This window comes from Leopardus geoffroyi, chromosome C1 (genome assembly GCF_018350155.1).
Source record: "Leopardus geoffroyi isolate Oge1 chromosome C1, O.geoffroyi_Oge1_pat1.0, whole genome shotgun sequence".
Lineage (NCBI taxonomy): Eukaryota > Metazoa > Chordata > Mammalia > Carnivora > Felidae > Leopardus > Leopardus geoffroyi.
The window spans coordinates 107,496,780-107,516,180 of NC_059328.1; the positions used below are offsets into that span (position 1 = coordinate 107,496,780).

The 19,401-nt window shown below is 43.1% G+C and overlaps 2 protein-coding genes across 3 annotated transcripts; both read left to right on the forward strand.

Annotated features, from left to right (window-relative positions):
- Nucleotides 1-588: 588 nt before the first annotated feature.
- Nucleotides 589-875, forward strand: SPRR4 (small proline rich protein 4). The gene has a single exon (XM_045479307.1). The coding sequence runs from the start codon at nucleotides 600-602 to the stop codon at nucleotides 873-875; it is 276 nt and encodes a 91-aa protein (XP_045335263.1). The 5' UTR covers nucleotides 589-599.
- A 16,048-nt stretch (nucleotides 876-16,923) lies between these two features.
- Nucleotides 16,924-18,715, forward strand: LOC123598733 (cornifin-A). 2 transcript variants are annotated; one of them, XM_045479308.1, is made up of 2 exons: nucleotides 16,924-17,050; nucleotides 18,123-18,715. In XM_045479308.1, exon 2 carries the CDS (start codon nucleotides 18,142-18,144, stop codon nucleotides 18,409-18,411), a length of 270 nt encoding a protein of 89 aa, XP_045335264.1. In that variant the 5' UTR covers nucleotides 16,924-17,050; nucleotides 18,123-18,141; the 3' UTR covers nucleotides 18,412-18,715. The 2 variants fall into 2 exon arrangements, with proteins under 2 accessions (XP_045335264.1, XP_045335265.1); XM_045479309.1 differs by lacking the exon at nucleotides 16,924-17,050 and adding an exon at nucleotides 17,724-17,747.
- Nucleotides 18,716-19,401: the final 686 nt, after the last annotated feature.

Consider the following 19,401-nt stretch of genomic DNA (forward strand, 5'->3'; position numbering starts at 1 on the left):
ATCCTTGTCTAGTCCCTAACCTCCAGTGATCTATGTGATCTTTAGTCCCCCAGTTCTCCATGGAGGGCTACAACCTCCATCCTATGGCCACGCTAAGTGACAGCGGAGCATGCCATGGTGAGTCAGGGGGTGGAGCCTGGACTACAATTCAGGCCTTGCAGTTCCTGAAACAGGCTTTCTTCCAGTCACTTCCGCACCACAACACTTCCCTCCAAGACGGGGACTGCTCCTGCCCTCTGCTGCACACCCTTCCATCCTTGCTGGCACTCACTGCACTACCCACGGCAGCCTCACGCTTGGATCTTACAAATGTTTGCGCTACTTTTTAATCCTCAACTCAGCACCTGACCTTTTTTCCTGGGAAGACTGAGAAATCAAATATGTATTCAGTTAAGTCGGGAGTCCATGGGACAATGAAAGAAAATAGGAAATCAGAACAGCACAGCAAAAGGAAGAAAGGGAGAGGAAGATCACCATGGGTGTGTGTGAGTCAATCCATTGACCAATTTGAAGTTATTAATCACTTACCATGTCCTTGGCTATTGTAAGGAAACACTGCTCTAGGAGTCAGAGGGAAGGTGGTGGAGGGAGCCCTTCTCATGTCCGTTGTCGGGTTTCTTTCAGGCTGCCCTGTCCCTGTAGCAATGTCTTCTTGGCAGCAGCAGATGATCCAGCACCTTCCTCAGAAGGCCCAGCAGCAGGTGAAGCAGCCCTGTCAGCCACCCTCTGTCAGGTGTCAGGAGATGTGTGCACCCCAAATCAAAGATCCATGTGCTCCCCAGCCCAAGAAGCAATACTCACCCAAGGGCACATTCGTGCCCACCCAGCACAAGTGCTCCTCGGCCCAGCAAGCCCCCAAGAGTAAACAGAAGTGAGGATGAACTGGGGTACTGCCTGCCCCACATCCACCCTAGCAGAAGGAGCCCTCTCTTCCTCCTGCTACTCTTCCTCCAGCCCCAAGAGTTGCCCTCCTCTCCCACCCCTTTCTGCCCAGGGTCAAATGAAGCATTGCCAGGATTTTCTCCCACTCAGCATTGGTCAAGTCTTCCTCTGTATCCTGCCCTGACACTCTTCCATGTGGATATGAGGAGCCCTTATCCTCTCCAGCTTCTAGTTTGGCCAAAGCTAGGGCCCCATCCATGTCCCAAAGCAACAGATGCATCTGGATTTCTTCCGGGGTTCCACCCTGAGTAATGAGGCATAGCTTCTGCCTTTTCTTTCTTCCAGCCCTCCTTCCATGAACTTTTCTTCTATTGCCTCCCCTAATAATTCCATGCTGTACATCCTTGCATCCTGCTCCAGTCTGCGACCCATTCACTGGTTCAGAGGGAACATTTTAGGGAAGTGAGTGTGCAAGCATACACATGCTGGGAGTGCATCCTCATGGGTATTGTGGATCTGGTAACCAAAGATGGGGAAGGTCAGATCCTGAAGGAAAGAAAGCCCAGGGTCTATTTGGCCAGAGTCTGGGAGGCCCTTGCTAAGTAGTTGTATCTAGGGAAAGACAAAGGGAGGAACAGGTTAACTCCTACCATTAGAAGCCCCCATCCTACTTGACAATTGTGGTTTTTGTGTTTCGGAAGTTGTTGTTCTGAAAAAAGTGGAAAAAACATACTATAAGATATGAGTACCTCAAAGCACATCTACAGACATGTGCAAATGAATTTTTCATATATGTGTTTATGTGTTTTCTATTCATCTGTTCATTAATGCAAACTCCATCACTCACCCATCTAATATTTAGCAAGTTCTGCTATGAGTTTGGTTTCCCACTCTGCCATGCTGGTTTTCCAGAGCTCTCCCAAGACAGTCTAGCCTGAGTCTCAGTCTGGATGTCATGGTCATTTTGTTACCCATGGAAAACTTGTTCTAGGGATATGGGTGTGAGTGTACACAGTGTGTGCAATTTTACAGTTTGTCTTGTCAGTCAGTACAACTTTATGTGGCTTATGAAAGAAGTCTTATTTCTCCAGCTGGCTTCCTCACCCTGGTACAAGACCTGTATTGAAAAGAAGCAGCAAACTTCTAGATATAAAGAGCTGAGTTTTTCTAAGCACCAGCCAGATTCTCAGTGGCATGGGTTTTGAATGCCATTCCCATGTCTTCCTGAAGGCTTTGGTGAGTCCTCCCACAGACACTTGGGTTCCAGGGCTAGTAGATCTTCATAGAGCAGCTAGTCAGCAAGATGAAAACGATGGAAACAAGGTGTGCTTCTGCTGCGGTGTGAGCCTGAGGCTATCAGCTCACATCCATGCCTTCCACACCAATCACACCAGTGGCCAAGGACAAGGTCCCACTTCTCTGTGACTATGTGAGAATCTATTACCTTCACAAGGAATGCTTTACCATCTTCTTTTTACCTTTTGACCCCCTTCACTAATCCCCCCCACTCCACCTTCATATGCGTGTGTGTGTGTGTGTTTGTGTGTGTGAGTGTGTGTGTGAGAGAGAGAGAGATCATATGTAGACAAAAAATCACATAATGTTTGTCTTCCTCTGTCTGACTTATTTCACTTAGCATAATGTACTCAAGGTCCAACCATGTTGTTGTAAATGGCAGAATTTTATTTTTTTTCATAGCTGAATAGTATTCTACTGTGTGTATATATATATATATATATATATATATACCACAAGTTCTTTACCTATTCATCTGTTAATGGACACTTAGGTTATTTCCATATCTTGCAAGTTAATTGTAAATAATGCTGCAGTGAACATTGGGGTGCATATATGTTTTCAAGTTATGTTTTAATTTCCTTTTGATAAATGCCCAGAAGTAGAATGCTAGATATATAGCAGCTCTATTTTTAATTTTTTGGGAAATCTCCATACTGTTCTTCATACTGGCTGTACCAATTTACATTCCTGCCAACAGGGCAAAGATATTCCCTTTTCTCCGCATACGTGCCAACACTCAGTGTTTCTTATTTTTCAATAATAGCCATTGTAACAGGTGTGAGGTCATATCTCATTGTGGTTTGATTTGCATTTCCCTAGTGGTGGGTGGATGTTGAGTATCTTTTTGCATACCTATTGGCCATCTGTATGTCTTTACTGGAAAAATGTCTATTCTGATATTCCCATTTTTTAAAATTTATGTATTTTGGGAGAGACAGAGAGAGTGCGAGGGGGAGAGGGGTGGCAGAGAAAGAGGGAGAATCCCAAGCAGGCACTATACTGTCAACACAGAGCCCATGTGGGACTTGAACTCAAAAGACCATGAAATCATGACCTGAGCTGAAATCAAGTGTTGGATATCTAACTGAGCCACCCAGGCACCTCTGATCTTCCCATTTTTAATCAAACTGTTTTTGCTATTAAGTTGTATGACTTCTTTATATATTTTGGATATTACCTCCTTATCAGATACATAATTTACAAATATTGTCCTGCTTTCAGTAGGTTGCTCTTTTATTTTGTTGATGACTTCCATTGTTGTGCAGAAACTTTTCAGTTTGATGTAGTCTCATTTGTTTTTGCTTTTGTTGCTTTTGCTTTTGGTGTCAGACCTAAACAATCATTGCCTACAGTGATGTCAAGGAGCTTACTGCCTATATTTTCTTCTAGGAGTTTTATGGTTTCAGGTGTTACATTCAAATCTTTAATTTATTTTGAGTTAGTTTTTGTGTATGGTATAATATAGTGGTTTAACTTTATTCTTTTACATGTGGCTGTCCAGTTTTCCCAGTCCCAAAAGAGACTGTCTTTCCTCCATTGTATATTCTTGTCTCCTTTGTTGTAAATTAATTGACCACAGATGCATGGAATTTTTTTCTGGGCTCCCTATTGTTTTCCATTGATTTTTGTGTCTGTTTTTATTCCAATACCATACTATTTGATTACTATAGATTTATAATATAATTTTCAATCAGAAAGTGTGATGCCTCCAGCTTGTTCTTCTTTCTTAGGATTGCTTTGGCTATGGGGGAGGGAGTCTTTGTGATTCCATATGATTTTAAGATTTTTTTAAAATAAAACTTCATCCATCAGAAACTTATAAAAGTAACAATATCTTAAATAAAAATTTCATTCATATATGTGGTAAAAGAAGGGTGATTTGTTTATCTCTGGTTCCTCTCCATTTAAAGCAATATAATGTCAGGGACACCTGGTGATTCAGTCCGTTAAGCATCCGACTCTTGATTTCACCTCAGGTCATGATCTCATGGTTTGTGAGTTCAAGCCCCACATCAGGCTCTGTGCTGATAGTGCAGAGCCTGCTTGGGGTTCTCTGTCTTTTCCTCTCTCTCTGCCCCTCCCCCACTCATTCTGTCTCTGTCTCTCTCAAAATAAATAAATAAACTCTAAAAACTAAATAAATAAAATAAAGTAATATAATGTCAGAACAAAAGGGACATTATGCAACATTTGCTTCAACTTCTTCATGACCAAAGAGAAAACTTAAGAGTGTTCCATAATTCCTATATCAGGTATAAAAACTACTGAATTACTCCAAAATTCCCCTACAAGACCCAAAGCACACCACAATTCTGCAACACCAAAAAATTCACTCTCCCCAAAAACAACATTCAGTTTTGACACCTGTGTTTTTTGGTTCATGCTATTCCTTCTGCATAGAAGGAATTTCTCCCCTCTATTCTCTAAGATACACTCTTAGTTTTAAAGGTCTAGTTCAAATATTCCTATGGGTTTCTATAGGTTTCTATGGAACCTCACTTCACATTTTAGAAAGAACTGGTATCTTACAAGGTCTTATGACAACTTTGTACAAATTTCTATTAGTAATATAATTGTTATAATTCTTTTATGAATTATGCATATAATTAGTTTTGCATTATAGTTCACCTGTATGTGTTTATTTCTCTTATTGAATTATGAGCCCTTGAAGCCTAAGGGTCTTGCTGTTCTTTTTTTTTACTTTGTTTATTTTTTATTTTTATTTTTTATTTTTTTCAATATATGAAGTTTATTGTCAAATTGGTTTCCACACAACATCCAGTGCTCATCCCAAAAGGTGCCCTCCTCAATATCCATCACCCACCCTCCCCACCCTCCCACCCCCCATCAACCCTCAGTTTGTTCTCAGTTTTTAAGAGTCTCTTATGCTTTGGCTCTCTCCCACTCTAACCTCCTTTTTTTTTTCCTTCCCCTCCTCCATGGGTTTCTGTTAAGTTTCTCAGGATCCATATAAGAGTGAAAACATATGGTATCTGTCTTTCTCTGTATGGCTTATTTCACTTAGCATCACACTCTCCAGTTCCATCCATGTTGCTACAAAGGGCCATATTTCATTCTTTCTCATTGCCATGTAGTATTCCATTGTGTATATAAACCACAATTTCTTTATCCATTCATCAGTTGATGGACATTTAGGCTCTTTCCATAATTTGGCTATTGTTGAGAGTGCTGCTATAAACATTGGGGTACACGTGCCCCTATGCATCAGCACTCCTGTATCCCTCGGGTAAATTCCTAGCAGTGCTATTGCTGGGTCATAGGGTAGGTCTATTTTTAATTTTCTGAGGAACCTCCACACTGTTTTCCAGAGTGGCTGCACCAGTTTGCCATCCCACCAACAGTGCAAGAGGGTTCCCGTTTCTCCACATCCTCTCCAGTATCTATAGTCTCCTGATTTGTTCATTTTGGCCACTCTGACTGGCGTGAGGTGAAATCTGAGTGTGGTTTTGATTTGTATTTCCCTGATGAGGAGCGACGTTGAGCATCTTTTCATGTGCCTGTTGGCCATCTGGATGTCTTCTTTAGACAAGTGTTTATTCATGTTTTCTGCCCATTTCTTCACTGGGTTATTTGTTTTTCGGGTGTGGAGTTTGGTGAGTTCTTTATAGATTTTGGATACTAGCCCTTTGTCCGATATATCAGTTGCAAATATCTTTTCCCATTCTGTTGGTTGCCTTTTAGTTTTGTTGGTTGTTTCCTTTGCTGTGCAGAAACTTTTTATCTTCATAAGGTCCCAGTAGTACATTTTTTGCTTTTAATTCCCTTGCCTTTGGGGATGTGTCAAGTAAGAAATTGCTGCAGCTGAGGTCAGAGAGGTTTTTTCCTGCTTTCTCCTCTAGGGTTTTGATGGTTTCCTGTCTCACATTCAGGTCCTTTATCCATTTTGAGTTTATTTTTGTGAATGGTGTGAGAAAGTGGTCTAGTTTCAATCTTCTGCATGTTGCTGTCCAGTTCTCCCAGCACCATTTGTTAAAGAGACTGTCTTTATTCCATTGGATGTTCTTTCCTGCTTTGTCAAAGATTAGTTGGCCATACGTTTGTGGGTCTAGTTCTGGGGTTTCTATTCTATTCCATTGGTCTATGTGTCTGTTTTTGTGCCAATACCATGCTGTCTTGATGTTACAGATTTGTAGTAGAGGCTAAAGTCTGGGATTGTGATGCCTCCTGCTTTGGTCTTCTTCTTCAAAATTACTTTGGCTATTTGGGGCCTTTTGTGGTTCCATATGAATTTTAGGATTGCTTGTTCTAGTTTCAAGAAGAATGCTGGTGCAATTTTGATTGGGATTGCCTTGAATGTGTAGATAGCTTTGGGTAGTATTGGCATTTTGACAATATTTATTCTTCCAATCCATGAGCATGGAATGTTTTTCCATTTCTTTATATCTTCTTCAATTTCCTTCATAAGCTTTCTATAGTTTTCAGCATACAGATCTTTTACATCTTTGGTTAGATTTATTCCTAGGTATTTTATACTTCTTGGTGCAATTGTGAATGGGATCAGTTTCTTTATTTATCTTTCTGTTGCTTCATTATTAGGGTATAAAATGCAATTGATTTTGTATCCTGCGACTTTGCTGAATTCATGTATCAGTTCTAGCAGACTTTTGGTGGAGTCTATTGGATTTTCCATGTATAATATGTCATCTGCAAAAAGTGAAAACTTAAGTTCATCTTTGCCAATTTTGATGCCTTTGATTTCCTTTCGTTGTCTGATTGTTGATGCTAGCACTTCCAACACTATGTTAAACAACAGCGATGAGAGTGGACATCCCTGTCATGTTCCTGATCTCAGGGAAAAAGCTCTGCTTTTCCCCATTGAGGATGATGTTAGCTGTGGGCTTTTCATAAATGGCTTTTATGATCTTTAAATATGTTCCTTCTATCCCAACTTTTCTCGAGGGTTTTTATTAAGAAAGGTTGCTGAATTTTGTCAATGCCTTTTCTACATCGATTGACTTTTTTACTTTTTTAAAACATTTATTCACTTTTGACAGTGAGAGAGACAGAGCATGAGTGGGGGAGGGGCAGAGAGAGAGGGAGACACAGAATCCGAAGTAGGATCCAGGCTCAGAGCTGTCAGCACAGAGCCCTATGTGGGTCTCAAACCCATGGACTGGGGGATCATGACCTGAGCTGAAGTCAGACACTTAACCGACTGAGCCACACAGGCGCCCCAAGGGTCTTGCTGTTCTTACATCCCCAAATGCATAATGAACTTCTGCTTCTGAGTGGAATGGGGTAGTTTATAGCCAACCAGTCATCTAGAGCAAATCTAGAATACATGCATAAACTATCTGAACTCAGATGAGGACGGTAAGACTCCAGAGGAAGGAGAACTTCAGAGATGAGCCAAAAAAATTTTTTTTTACCCTAGCATCATTTGTGGATTCTGGGTATGAGCAGAAGAATGAAAACCTTGGTTTTCCACTGTGGTGGACTCTTGCTGGGGGGCAGAGAAATTGAAGAGCCAATGGATGTTTTCTGGGGCTTCAAGCAAGTGACTGACTTTTCCATTCTTAAAATTTAGCGAATTCTGGGAATGTTCAGGTTAGGACTAAAATCCTAAGCAGAAAGTGTCTGAAAAGGAGAGTGGAACAATGAAACAATGATTGGCATTTGTACAAACTGCCGAGGAGAGAGGCCCTGGAGAAGATACCATATTGGCACTTAGAACTGTTAAGACCAGGAGCAAATATAATCTGTTATAGAAGTCAGAATAGTGGTTATCCTTGGTGAACACACTCACCAGAGGGCACATGATGTAGCTTTCCGGATTTCTGGAAATGTTCTGTCCCATGCATAGTAGTAACATGGGTGCATAGGTATATAAAAAATTCGGGGCGCCTGGGTGGCACAGTCGGTTAAGCGTCCGACTTCAGCCAGGTCACGATCTCGCGGTCCGTGAGGTTGAGCCCCGCGTCAGGTTCTGGGCTGATGGCTCAGAGCCTGGAGCCTGTTTCTGATTCTGTGTCTCCCTCTCTCTCTGCCCCTCCCCCGTTCATGCTCTGTCTCTCTCTGTCCCAAAAATAAATAAACGTTGAAAAAAAAATTCACCGATCTGTACTTAAGATTTTTGCTTTTTCTTGACCTCAATAAAAACAGGGACAAACATTTCACAATATGTACATGTATTAAATCACCACATTGTGCACCTTAAACTTACACAATGTTATATGACAATTGTATCTCAATAAAACTAGGGGAACAAAGAAATCAAAAGAATAGCACCAATTACCTTAACTAAATTTAGTGAACAATATATGAAACCTTTATACTAAAAGTATAAAACATTACGGAAACTAAAGAAGAGCTAACAAATGAAGATGTATGTCGTGTTCACGTATTGAAAGATTCTGTTAGACTCTAATACAGTCACACAGACACAATTATCTGACTCATTACCCCATCCTCCCCCCACCAAATGGCATTACAAACAAATGCAAAAAGACGGTTTTTTCAATAATGGCAATGAGTCAAATGGACTTTCATAAGAAACAGATACATCTTAACTCTCACCTTGGGCATCCACAAAAATAATTCCTGACAATTTATAGATCTGAATTTAAAAAGTAAAACAACATAAAATTTTAGAAGAAAGCACAAAAGTAAGTCTTACTGACCTTGGAACAGGCAAAGATTTCCTAAATAGCACAAAAGTGCTATGTACAAAAAAAATTAATACGTTTGACTACGTAAAAGTAATAATTCTGTTCAACAAAAGATACTATTAAAATACACAAAGACACAGGCTGGGAAAATTTTACACAAACACACACACATGTATGTATATGCATGTGTGAATATGTATATAAATACATATGTGTGATATATACATGCTAGAGATAAAGTATTTTATTCAGAATACATAAAAGACTCCTAAAATTGATAAAAACTACAGACAACATACTGGGAAAATGGGCAAAGGTTTGCACAGGTGCTTCATGAACAAGAATGTCAACATAAACAATAAACATAAAAAGTTGCTGAGATATTCAGATTAGAATGAAAGTGTGATGCCACTGTGCAAGCCAAAATCCTGGCAAAAATTAAGGACACAGAAAATTCCAGGTGTAGAAGAGGGGGCAGATAAATAGGATCTCTCCTGCATTGCTGATGGGGGAAGAAGTTGGACAGCCACTCTGGAAAACTATCAGACAGTATTTGCATCAGAGTTGCACCTCTATCCCAGAAAGTTCATTCTTTAATGTATATACAAAACAAATATATACATATTATTGTAAAACACATAGATGAAGATGTTCATTATAGCAGGACTTATGATAACCTCAAGCTGAAACTATCCTAAATATTAATTAACATAAGTATGGATAAGTTAACCATGGTATGTTCATACAATGAGACACTACATAGCAATGAAATTGGACACGCTACACTACAGAACATGGATAAACTTTATAAATACATCCCTGAGGGAAAGGAAGCAGATAGTATGAAAACATATCGAATGACCCCATTTATGTGGACACACATGCATACAGACATGCATGCACAGAGCAGAAAAAAGGAAACACACACTCCACAGGAGGAAGTTTCATCTGATTTCTGGTGAAAGAAGAGGAATTATCAGGAGTTAGTATGCACATTTTTAGTCCATACATCCTAAGAATGTTTGAGGCATCATTTCATTTCATCTTAGGATTTTCTGATACCTGAGGACACATCCTGATAAAGGATGCACAAGCTAAGTGGAGACAAACCACAGATGTTCAGACACAGTTGTGAAAGAACTTCAATTTCCTACAAGAATTTTCCTCAAGAAAATTATGGAATGTTCTGAGTCACTGAAGATGAGTTTCCAATAATCGATGTACTTCTGACCCTGGCTGCTGGCTCCTTCGATGCTAAGTGCTGTTCCCGGGGAACGAGCTTGGTGGGGACGCTCTTACTGCTAAGAGTGTATGCTGCCTCTATAGGGGCTCACTGCAAAACAGCTTAGCACTATTTCCACAAGAGTATGACAATACTCTTTCGGTTAGCAAAAAATGGAGACTAATGTAAGTCTTTGGTTTAAAAAAATAAGGTATAATGTGAACTTTTCAAAAATGGGGGATACCTGTGAAGTTCTGCCTCCTCCTCTCCACCTGCCTACACCAGCAAAACATCTCCATACCATGTGCATGATGTTGTCCAGGCAGGTGACACAGGACAATCTACTGGCTCCAAGCCATTGGCTCCAGGACATGCCTGGCCAAGACAACCAGAGCCTGTCTTTTGATGATTCTTTGCAGGGAGGGCTGGATTCAAGGGTGTGTGGAAGTATTTAGCCTTCCTTGGAGGAGACATCATTGCTTCCCAAGGCTCCCAATGTCCTCAGGTTAAATACTTACATCCACCAGCATCTAGTTGCATCAACATCAATATGTGTCCAGCACCCACCTCACCTCCTTTCCACAGGGAGGAGTTCAGGGCACTGGGGCTGTCTGAGTTCAGGGAATAGGAGTTTAGCCATTCTGTTAGAGCAGTAATTTTCAACCATGATGGTAGCTGAGGACTTGTTAAAAATTAACTGGTTAGAACTAAAGTGTAACCCGGGGGTGCCTGGGTGTCTCAGTCGGTTAAGCGTCCAACTTTAGCTCAGGTCATGATCTCATGGTTTGTGAGTTCAGGCCCGCATCGGACTCTGTGCTGACAGCTCTGGGCCTGGAGCCTGCTTCTGATTCTGTGTCTCCCTCCCCTCAGTTCTCCCCTGCTCACACTCTGTCTCTCTCAAAAATAAATAAAGATTTAAAAAAATTAAAAAAAAAGAAGTGTAACCCAGATAGGGATATTTTTTAAAAGATACCAGATGATGTCCATTGCAATCAAGAAAGAAAAGCCATTGGGTTTAGAACCTAACGTTTACTTATTTTATAATAAGAACCACCTGATAAACACTTTAGAAATACAGACTCCCAGGCCTCCCCTAGCTATTTCTATGTCATTAAGATAAAGAAGTTGTAGCTGTACTTTTATTTTAACAAGTATCCCAAGTGATTCTTACGCTTAGGACAGTTGGGGAAACACCCTTCACCAGTGGGTATTGGGTCCCAGAAGCTCACAGAAGGCTGCCTATTCTTCCACCAGACTTCATTAAGGCTGGAACTTCATGCTTGACATTTGGTTGTTATTCAGCAAATATGTGTTAAATAAATGATTAATTGACTCACAAATCAAGAACATTATACAATGTTCTGAGTCACTGAAGATGAGTTTCCAATAACTCCAATAACCCTAAGGAGAAAAAAGTCATGTGATATCCAGTATCCATTACTATGCTCTAGTCACTATAGTAGTTGCTTTGCGTATGTAATCTCATTTAATAATAGCCCTGGAAGCAAATATTATCATTCCTAACTTATAGATAAGATCAACTGAGATTCCTACGCCTCAGTGCTGGATTTGTATCTTGTCCCTGCCACTTATTCGCCATGTAAACTTGTGCAGGTGAGGGGCTCCTGTGTGGGTCGGTTAAGTGTCTGACTTCAGCTCAGATCATGATCTCATGGTCTATGAGTTCGAGCCCTGCATCAGGCTCTGTGCTCTCAGTTCAGAGCCTGGAGCTTGCTTCAGATTCCATCTCCCTCTCTTTCTGCCCCTCCCCTGCTCACTCTCAGTCTCTATCAAAAAATGAATAAATGGTAAAAAAAATATATATTAAACTTGTGCAGGTAACTATTCTTTATGCTTTGGCTTCTATATCTATAGAATGGGTTAAATGACCTGTTTGGAGCAATGCTGTCGTGAGGATTAGTGTCAAGTGCCCAAAACAAAATTTTGTAGGTGCCAATCAAATGGCAGATATTATTATTAAGAAATCTTCTGAATATCATCCACGCACAACTAGTAAGGAGCAGGGTAGGAATTTGAACCTAGAACTTTATGTTTCCAAACTTGTAATCTGTAGGTATAATTTTTTTTTTATGTATACTTTGCACACTGAGGGTACCTGCTTTCACAAGTGGATAGGGGACAATGCAGACACAGCTGAAGAAACAAAAGAAGGGACAGGCAACTACAAACAGTGGTCACTTCCAATGGGGTTTTGGACTGTGTGTGGAAAGTGTTTAGCCATGAGGCTGTCACTCTGCCCTTCGACAACCCAAGGGGCAGTGAGTGGTGGGTGGGCAGCACACCTAAGACATTCGTCTGAACCACCTGAGATTTCATTTTAAAACTCGATACCCTCAACAAGAAAATATCTGTGTCTTTGATCATCCATACCCAGAGAAACTCTATCTTAAATAGACAATAGAGAGGAATTGATCAGTTTAGCTGTGGGAGAATATCAGGACCCAGCCAGTGTTTATCCCGAGCATAGCCCTCCAGCTAGTGTTGAGAAACAATATGGCAGTGTTGTTAAGGGACTGTATCCTGGAACCTCTTACCTTTTGACTTCTGGAAGTGTTCCTTAATGTTTTTCTGCCAACTTTCCTTACCTAGGGCATGCCTAGGTCATTGCAAGATCTCCAACCCTTTTATCCACCCCCTGCACCCCAGCTCATATAATGTCTGAATTGGGCAATCTGACAAAATGTCTACCTAAAAGTTTAGTGGAAAAAAACAGCAGAGATAAAGCAATTGGAAAGCCCAAGCATTGTGCTCCATGGGTAAGAGGTGCCTGGAGCCTGGGTCCTCACACACACATAGAGACACACATGCACACACACATGCATGCACAGAGCAGAAAAAGGAAACACACACTCCACAGGAGGAAGTTTCACTGATTTCTAGTGGAAGAAGAGGAATTAGCAGGAATTAGTATGCACATTTTTAGTTCATTCATCCTAAGAATGTTTGAAGCATCATTTAATTTAATCTTTACAACACTCTTGTGAAATACACCTTAATGTCCCCATTTTAAAGATGGCAACATCAAAGGGCAGAAAGTTTAGGTAACATGCTTAAGGTCATAACTGCTACGAAGGGGTAACAAGGCCTTGGAACATCTGGGCCAGTACTAAGCCTGGATCCTTACTTTTCTATCTGCCTCAAGGAAAAGAATCCAGAATTAACTTTTTTATCTCTCCCTTGAGGGACTGAGAGTGGAAGAGAGGGAGGCTGGGAGAGGGGGTTGTGCTCTGTTTTCAGAGCAACAGTGAGGTAGAGAGACAATCAGGTATCCCAGGTTCTGGTCTGATTCTGCTACTAAACCAGCTGCGAGGCCTGGAATGGGTCCCCTCCCTCCCCATTCGTCTCTTCCCCTCTCCTGGACCAGGACTAGGACCAGGGTGGAGGCTCTCCAGGGCTAGGACTCCTGTCCCTCTCTACTTGGCATCATCCCTGCAAACTTCATGTCTTCTACCTTCTGGACCAAGGTGTTTAATAGGTTTCTAAATGCCTGGGACATGGTGTCTCTTCCTCTGTTTCCTTCTTTTTTTCAAATGGAGGACTCCGTAGGCTATGGAGACTTCTTTAAAACCATCATGGCCTGAAATGGTGTCCCTAGCTCTTCAAGGTGACAGGGGGAAGGTTTCTTACTACCGCTTTTTTCCAGATGTTAGCGTGTCTTAAATATGGCACCCATGGTAAAATGACTAGAATTGGAATTCTGCATGACATTCTCTGCATGCTCTGGGTCTTGGGGAAGCACAGGAGAAGGGAGTGACATAAGCAGAAAAAGGCCTGATCACTGACAAGGCTCAGCACTACCACCTTCCCTGCTCTGCAAATGCATGATGAAACTGAGGCATGCTCAGAGCTAAAGGACCTTCTGGCAGCTGGTCCAGATGGGAGCCAGGTTTTGATGTGTGAACAGCAGCAGCCTTCATTGTCCTCAGGATGGTGTCCTGTGAAATAATGAGAGATGTACTTCTCATTTGAAGCCACTGTTATCCCCCTTTAATTATGTGGGACATTTGTGGGGCCAGATTTACCCGCTAACCCCACACCGGTAGTGAAACGGAGCTTCTCTGAAAGGGAGAACAGACTCAACACCAACCGCTGAGTGAGCCTCAGATAGGCAAACAGGGAGAATACTGTTGGGGGTCACAGGAAGTTCCAGAGGCCAGAGCCAGAGCAGTGTTGGGTGGAGTGAAGGGAACACAAGCCAAGGTAGGTAGGAGAGTCCAGCCAGGGCAGGGTATTGGGTGACAGCAAAATTCCTTGGCATCCAGGGTCAAGGCCCAGGGAGGGTACATGGTATTCCAGCTGCAGAGCTCGATTCAGATCCTCCAGAGCCTGGGACAAGCTGGGTGACCCTACAGGACTGAGGAGTAGGAAACAGAACCCTCTGGCTAAGGATACTACCAGGTAGAGCAGCAGGTTCTGCCTGGAGCTCCTTCTGTTAGGGGCTCCCTAGAGCGGGTTTGGGTGAAGGGAGGGACCTAGGCCAAGCCTGGAAGAGAGCGAGAGTCAGATGAGAGGCTTGGAGCTCAGCTGTGGTCATGGTGCCAGCACCAGCTCAGAGGGAGGTGAGGAGCTGACAATGAGCAGCTACCTGAGGAAGGCAGTGGCAGTGCTGTCTGTCCTTTGCTGAGCCCTTCCTCCTCCCAGCTCACCCCCCAAAGACAAGGAGCTTCCCAGTAGTCTCTGGGCCTTTCTTCATAAATAATGCTATTTGTCAGTCAGTCAGTCTTTCTATAATCGCCAGCTTGCTGAGCAGCTACTAAATAACAGGCACCTTGTGAGGAGGGAGGTGTACTAATGGCCATGAAGAGACAGTGAGAGGCTGACCCAGGACTCAAGTTCACCCAGCTGGAACCAGCAGATGCTCCACAAACATTTAGGTATCTGGGGGCAGGGAAGGGGAATGAGGAAGAGGAGCTGTCCACACACCTGGGTTCTAAGGGTGATTTGGATTTTCCAAAGGCCACGCCTAGTAACAGATGTGTTTTGAGGACAGAGCTGAACCAGTGACTTCAGTTTCATGTTATGTTGATCACAGGAAGTTGCTGGTGTAGAGACCTTGGGGATCCCTGTTCTTATGTTCCCAGAAAAGAGAAGTCCTGTGGCAAGGAGACTCGAGGATCTGACTATCATGGAGGGAAGGCATACCTTCCTCAGGAGCTCAGAAGCTACTCACGTACTGCCAACCTCAGTCTCATTACTAGTTAGGGTACTTGGATTCTGTCACTACACCCTCCTGGTGTCTTCTCCAAAGTGAAAGCAATTCTGGGTCAAAACAGGCATTTTAGCTTTTCCCTTCCTCTTTCAGACCCTGGTCCACTGAATGATATGTTGAAGGGGTCCCTTACTTCCACCTATGCTAATTCATACCCCTTCTATTTTCAGCAGAGCTAGAAATACTACTGTTAATCCCAGGGGCACTTCAAACATTAAGCAGCTTTATTTCTACCTAAGAGTATTCATCTTAGCAAAGATTAAAGATTTACCCCAAAAAGGAAGGCTCTTTTTTCTATTACGTTGCCAGTTCTATTACGTTGCCAGCTCTATAAAGCTCTCCCAGGACTGAGTGGATCCAGCTGCAAGCCAGGAAACCAGAGTTCTCCTTCCCACCTGTACTCATTTTCCTGCTTGGGTTTAATTTCCTGTATAGGCATTAGGAGTAGGGAGGGGCTCAAACAAAGAAGAACATAGGATTTCAATGTAGAATTAATTTTCTCATGGGGCTTGTTATTTGACTTTGGGAGAGTTATTTAACCTCTTGTAACCTCAAATCCCCCAAACATCACTTAAAGAGTATAGACTGAAGCTCTCTGAGATCCATTAAATTAGTGGCTCTGAAGTAGGATGTGTTTTTGGTGCTAGGAATTTCCCAGTCTGTTGAAGGGAAGTGGCCTTCACACTTGGATAGTTCCCAGAATGAGACATGCTTGGCATATACTAGCATCTCCATTAATATTTGTTAAATGATTGTGGAAACAAATACCACCATGGGAGAGTTGTTGTTTGAAGCAGGCACAACTTTGATGCTGGGAGAGCCCCCAGGTGATACAGAGCCACGAGAAGGAAAGCATTGCAGCCAGCAAGAACTCCAGGTGTCAAAGCTGGGACTGAAAGTGGCAAAGAAGGTGTGGGAATGGGCTCTTAAGAGCTAAGATAGTTAGAAGAGGCTTCCAGGTTTTTGGTGGGCGGTGGGTGGTTTGCAGCTGGGTTAGAAAGGAAGGGCCAGGGCCAGAAGGCTGGGTGGAGTGGAGGGAAAAGGTTATCCCAGAAGAGGAATTAGCCCTTGAAAATCTCTGAAGTAGGAGAGGGGTGAAGGTGTGGTTGGTGAAGGCAAAGCAGGTTCACCCAGATTAGCAACCAGTCAGGAAGGGGTGGGGTTGGGGGTAATAATTAAGTAATCTGAATGTGGGTGATTCAATGGGGTTAGGGGAAAGATGGGAAAACGTTCTGGACCCCAGACAAGAAGTATCTCCTAAGTCAGTCGATGACCTCTAGCATCTACCTTTACAAGACAGACAATTGGTGCCCACCTCAGCTCCTCCGCACCCCTCTCCCACTTTTTCATGTGCCCAAATGTATTCTGTCCCACAGAATAGAAGAGACAGCAAGAAGTTATCAAGGCCACAAAAAGGACTCAGATCTTCCTCCAGGGTTAACTCATGAAACCCTCTAGGAAGTCTGTGGCTCCCCCCTCCCCCCACACAAACCCTGTGCCTGGGTCTAAGGGAGAGGGTGGCACTGGGAATCAGGCATCAGTGACATCATTGTCATATAGCCAGTGCCAAAAAAATATCAAGTGGGTGGTTTTCATCACAAAAGCTGAGCCAATTGGTAATTGAGGGGAGTAGGGTGAATCATGTTTGACAGGTAAGGAATGAAAACACAGGGGGCCTGGGGTGATTCTGTTTCCTTGAGGCAGGGCACATTATCCTATAAAAGGCCAGCTGGCCGCTGACTTCACATCAGACCAGAGCAACCAGACAACCTGTTTGCTGCATACCAGGTGAGTCTCTGTTTGGGACCAATTTGAAATTCATGTTTATTTTTTTATTATTGGAAACTGGACAAAGGCAAATATGTTTAAGAGAGCTGATGGGGTTATTAATTAGAGGGAGTACTGGGGTATCTGTATTTTAGAGTAAGGCATAGTTTGGATGTGAAGGGAATTTAGGGGCAGGTAAGTCTGCTACTTCAATGGATAACTATGGGACTGGGGGCCAGGGAAGGGACAGGTCTGAGTAAGTACCCATAGTAAGTTAACACCAGGATGTGCCTAGGACTCAGACCCAGGTACTCTCAGCAACACCACTATTTTCTCTGTTTATGACTCATAAAAATGTTAATTCATGAGATGGACCTCTACTGTGTGTTTGCTATATTTCAGGCACCATGCCTGTTACACTTTGTGTAAATCAGGCTGTTATGCAACTTACTCAGCAAGCTCACAGCCTAGCAAGGAAGATAGTGCATGCATGTACAAAGATGAAATGCAAAGCAGATAGTTATTGGTAGGGGAACAGAGGGACAGGGAAGGGCTTTGGCAGTTTGGGAGAGCCTATTCAAGATCTCCTGGTGATGGCACATGAGGGCTACAATGGAGGTGTATTTGGACGAACAGAGATGGGAAGAACATTTCAGAGCAGACTACATAAGCAAAGGCAAAGAGAGGTCACAGGAGCTAAGACCCACAGAGGCATTCTGTAAGTCACAGGTGTGCTACATGTTTGTAGGGGTGGGTAGACTGCAGTTGTTTCTACAATGTCACTTTCAAAAAGACTTCAGTGTGGTCCTGGGCACTTGTCAATGAGGGATTCGACATGTCTGGGGAAGAAATGTTGCTGGGGAATGAACCCACTGAAATGGAGCAGAGCAAATTGTCTTTTAGCTCCTTCTCTTGAAATGGCTCAGAAATTATCAAAGCATACTTTACTTTCAAGTGTTCGGGGAGACAGCCAGGGGAAATGAAGGCTGTTTGATTTAAAGGAGACTGAAAAGAAACCTATTTGACATTGAACATGGTTTCTAACCTAGTTAATCCCTGTTTAAATCATCTGACCTGTCTGTTCTGTCTGTAGGGTCAGCCTCCTGTGAAGCATGAGTTCTCATCAGCAGAAGCAGCCTTGCACCCCTCCCCCTCAGCCTCAGCAGCAGCAGGTGAAACAGCCCTGCCAGCCACCACCCCAGGAATCATGTGTCCCCAAAACCAATGAGCCATGCCACCCCAAGGCTCCAGAGCCCTGCCACCCCAAGGCTCCAGAGCCTTGCCATCCCAAAGCACCAGAATCCTGCCACCCCAAGGTTCCTGAGCCATGTCCCTCAACAGTCACTCCAGCACCAGCTCAGCAGAAGACCAAGCAGAAGTAATGGGGTCTACAGCCAAGCAAGCCCTTGAGGAGCTGACCATCGGATGCTGAATCCCCTCTCACATTCTGCTTCTATGCCTTCCTTACAATTAGCATGCTGCCACTCTGAGTCATAACCCTCCCTCTTTGCACCCTCTACAAAGATTTCCCTCACACTGCTCTGGAGGGCTCCGAGCCTCTAAATGACGCTGAGAGTCTCACTGGCTGAGCTCCTTTTCTAACTTCTCAGGGCTCATCTAAAGAGAGGTTTGGGGGATCAAGTGGATCTTTCCTGCCCTGCCCCCATTAAATCACTTTTAACTCCACAGTTGGCTGTGGGTGTCATTTGCTGACTCCACTTTCTTAATTGTTTTTTCAACATAAAGCAGCAAAGGGTCTGGCACAGGCACTGAGTGTGTGTGTGTGTGCGCACGTGTGTGTGTGTGTCAGGTCGTTCGTGGGCTGGCAATGGGTCAAGACCACCCAGAGTCTGTTACTTTGGACACCTTTACCTAGAGCAGGGCTTCTTCTGCACCTGAGTGAGTCCCACCTGAGTGTAGATGGTGCCTGTTTCAAGCTGTCTGTGACTTAGTCCTGGTTCCCAAGTTGCCCTTTTTCTGTTTGGTTTATTCCTTTATTGTTCTTCTTCTTTGAAAGAAGTAGTGCTTATATGGATTTCATCATGATTCTTTATACACCCTCCCTTGCTTGATGCCCCAATACATGGAGCCAAGCCCTGAAACACTCCTCCAGACCCACACACAGATGAATTCCTACACACTGACTCCCCCTCAAATCACACACACACACACACACACACACACACACACACACACACGCTGACTTGATCACTGAGACCTCTATGCTGTAGCAGGATGGAGAGTAGAATCCACAGTGCCTTCCTAGGAGAAGCCTAAGGGGGTGATATCCACCCCTTTCCCATGTAAATATACACTCATGCAAATACTCACTGATACCAGAGCACACATGCACCTTCCTCTGCTCACAGGTA

Excerpts from the sequence above, each read along its gene's own strand:
- SPRR4 (XM_045479307.1), top strand. The coding sequence starts at position 600 with ATGTCCGTTGTCGGGTTTCTTTCAGGCTGCCCTGTCCCTGTAGCAATG.
- LOC123598733 (XM_045479308.1), top strand. The coding sequence starts at position 18,142 with ATGAGTTCTCATCAGCAGAAGCAGCCTTGCACCCCTCCCCCTCAGCCT.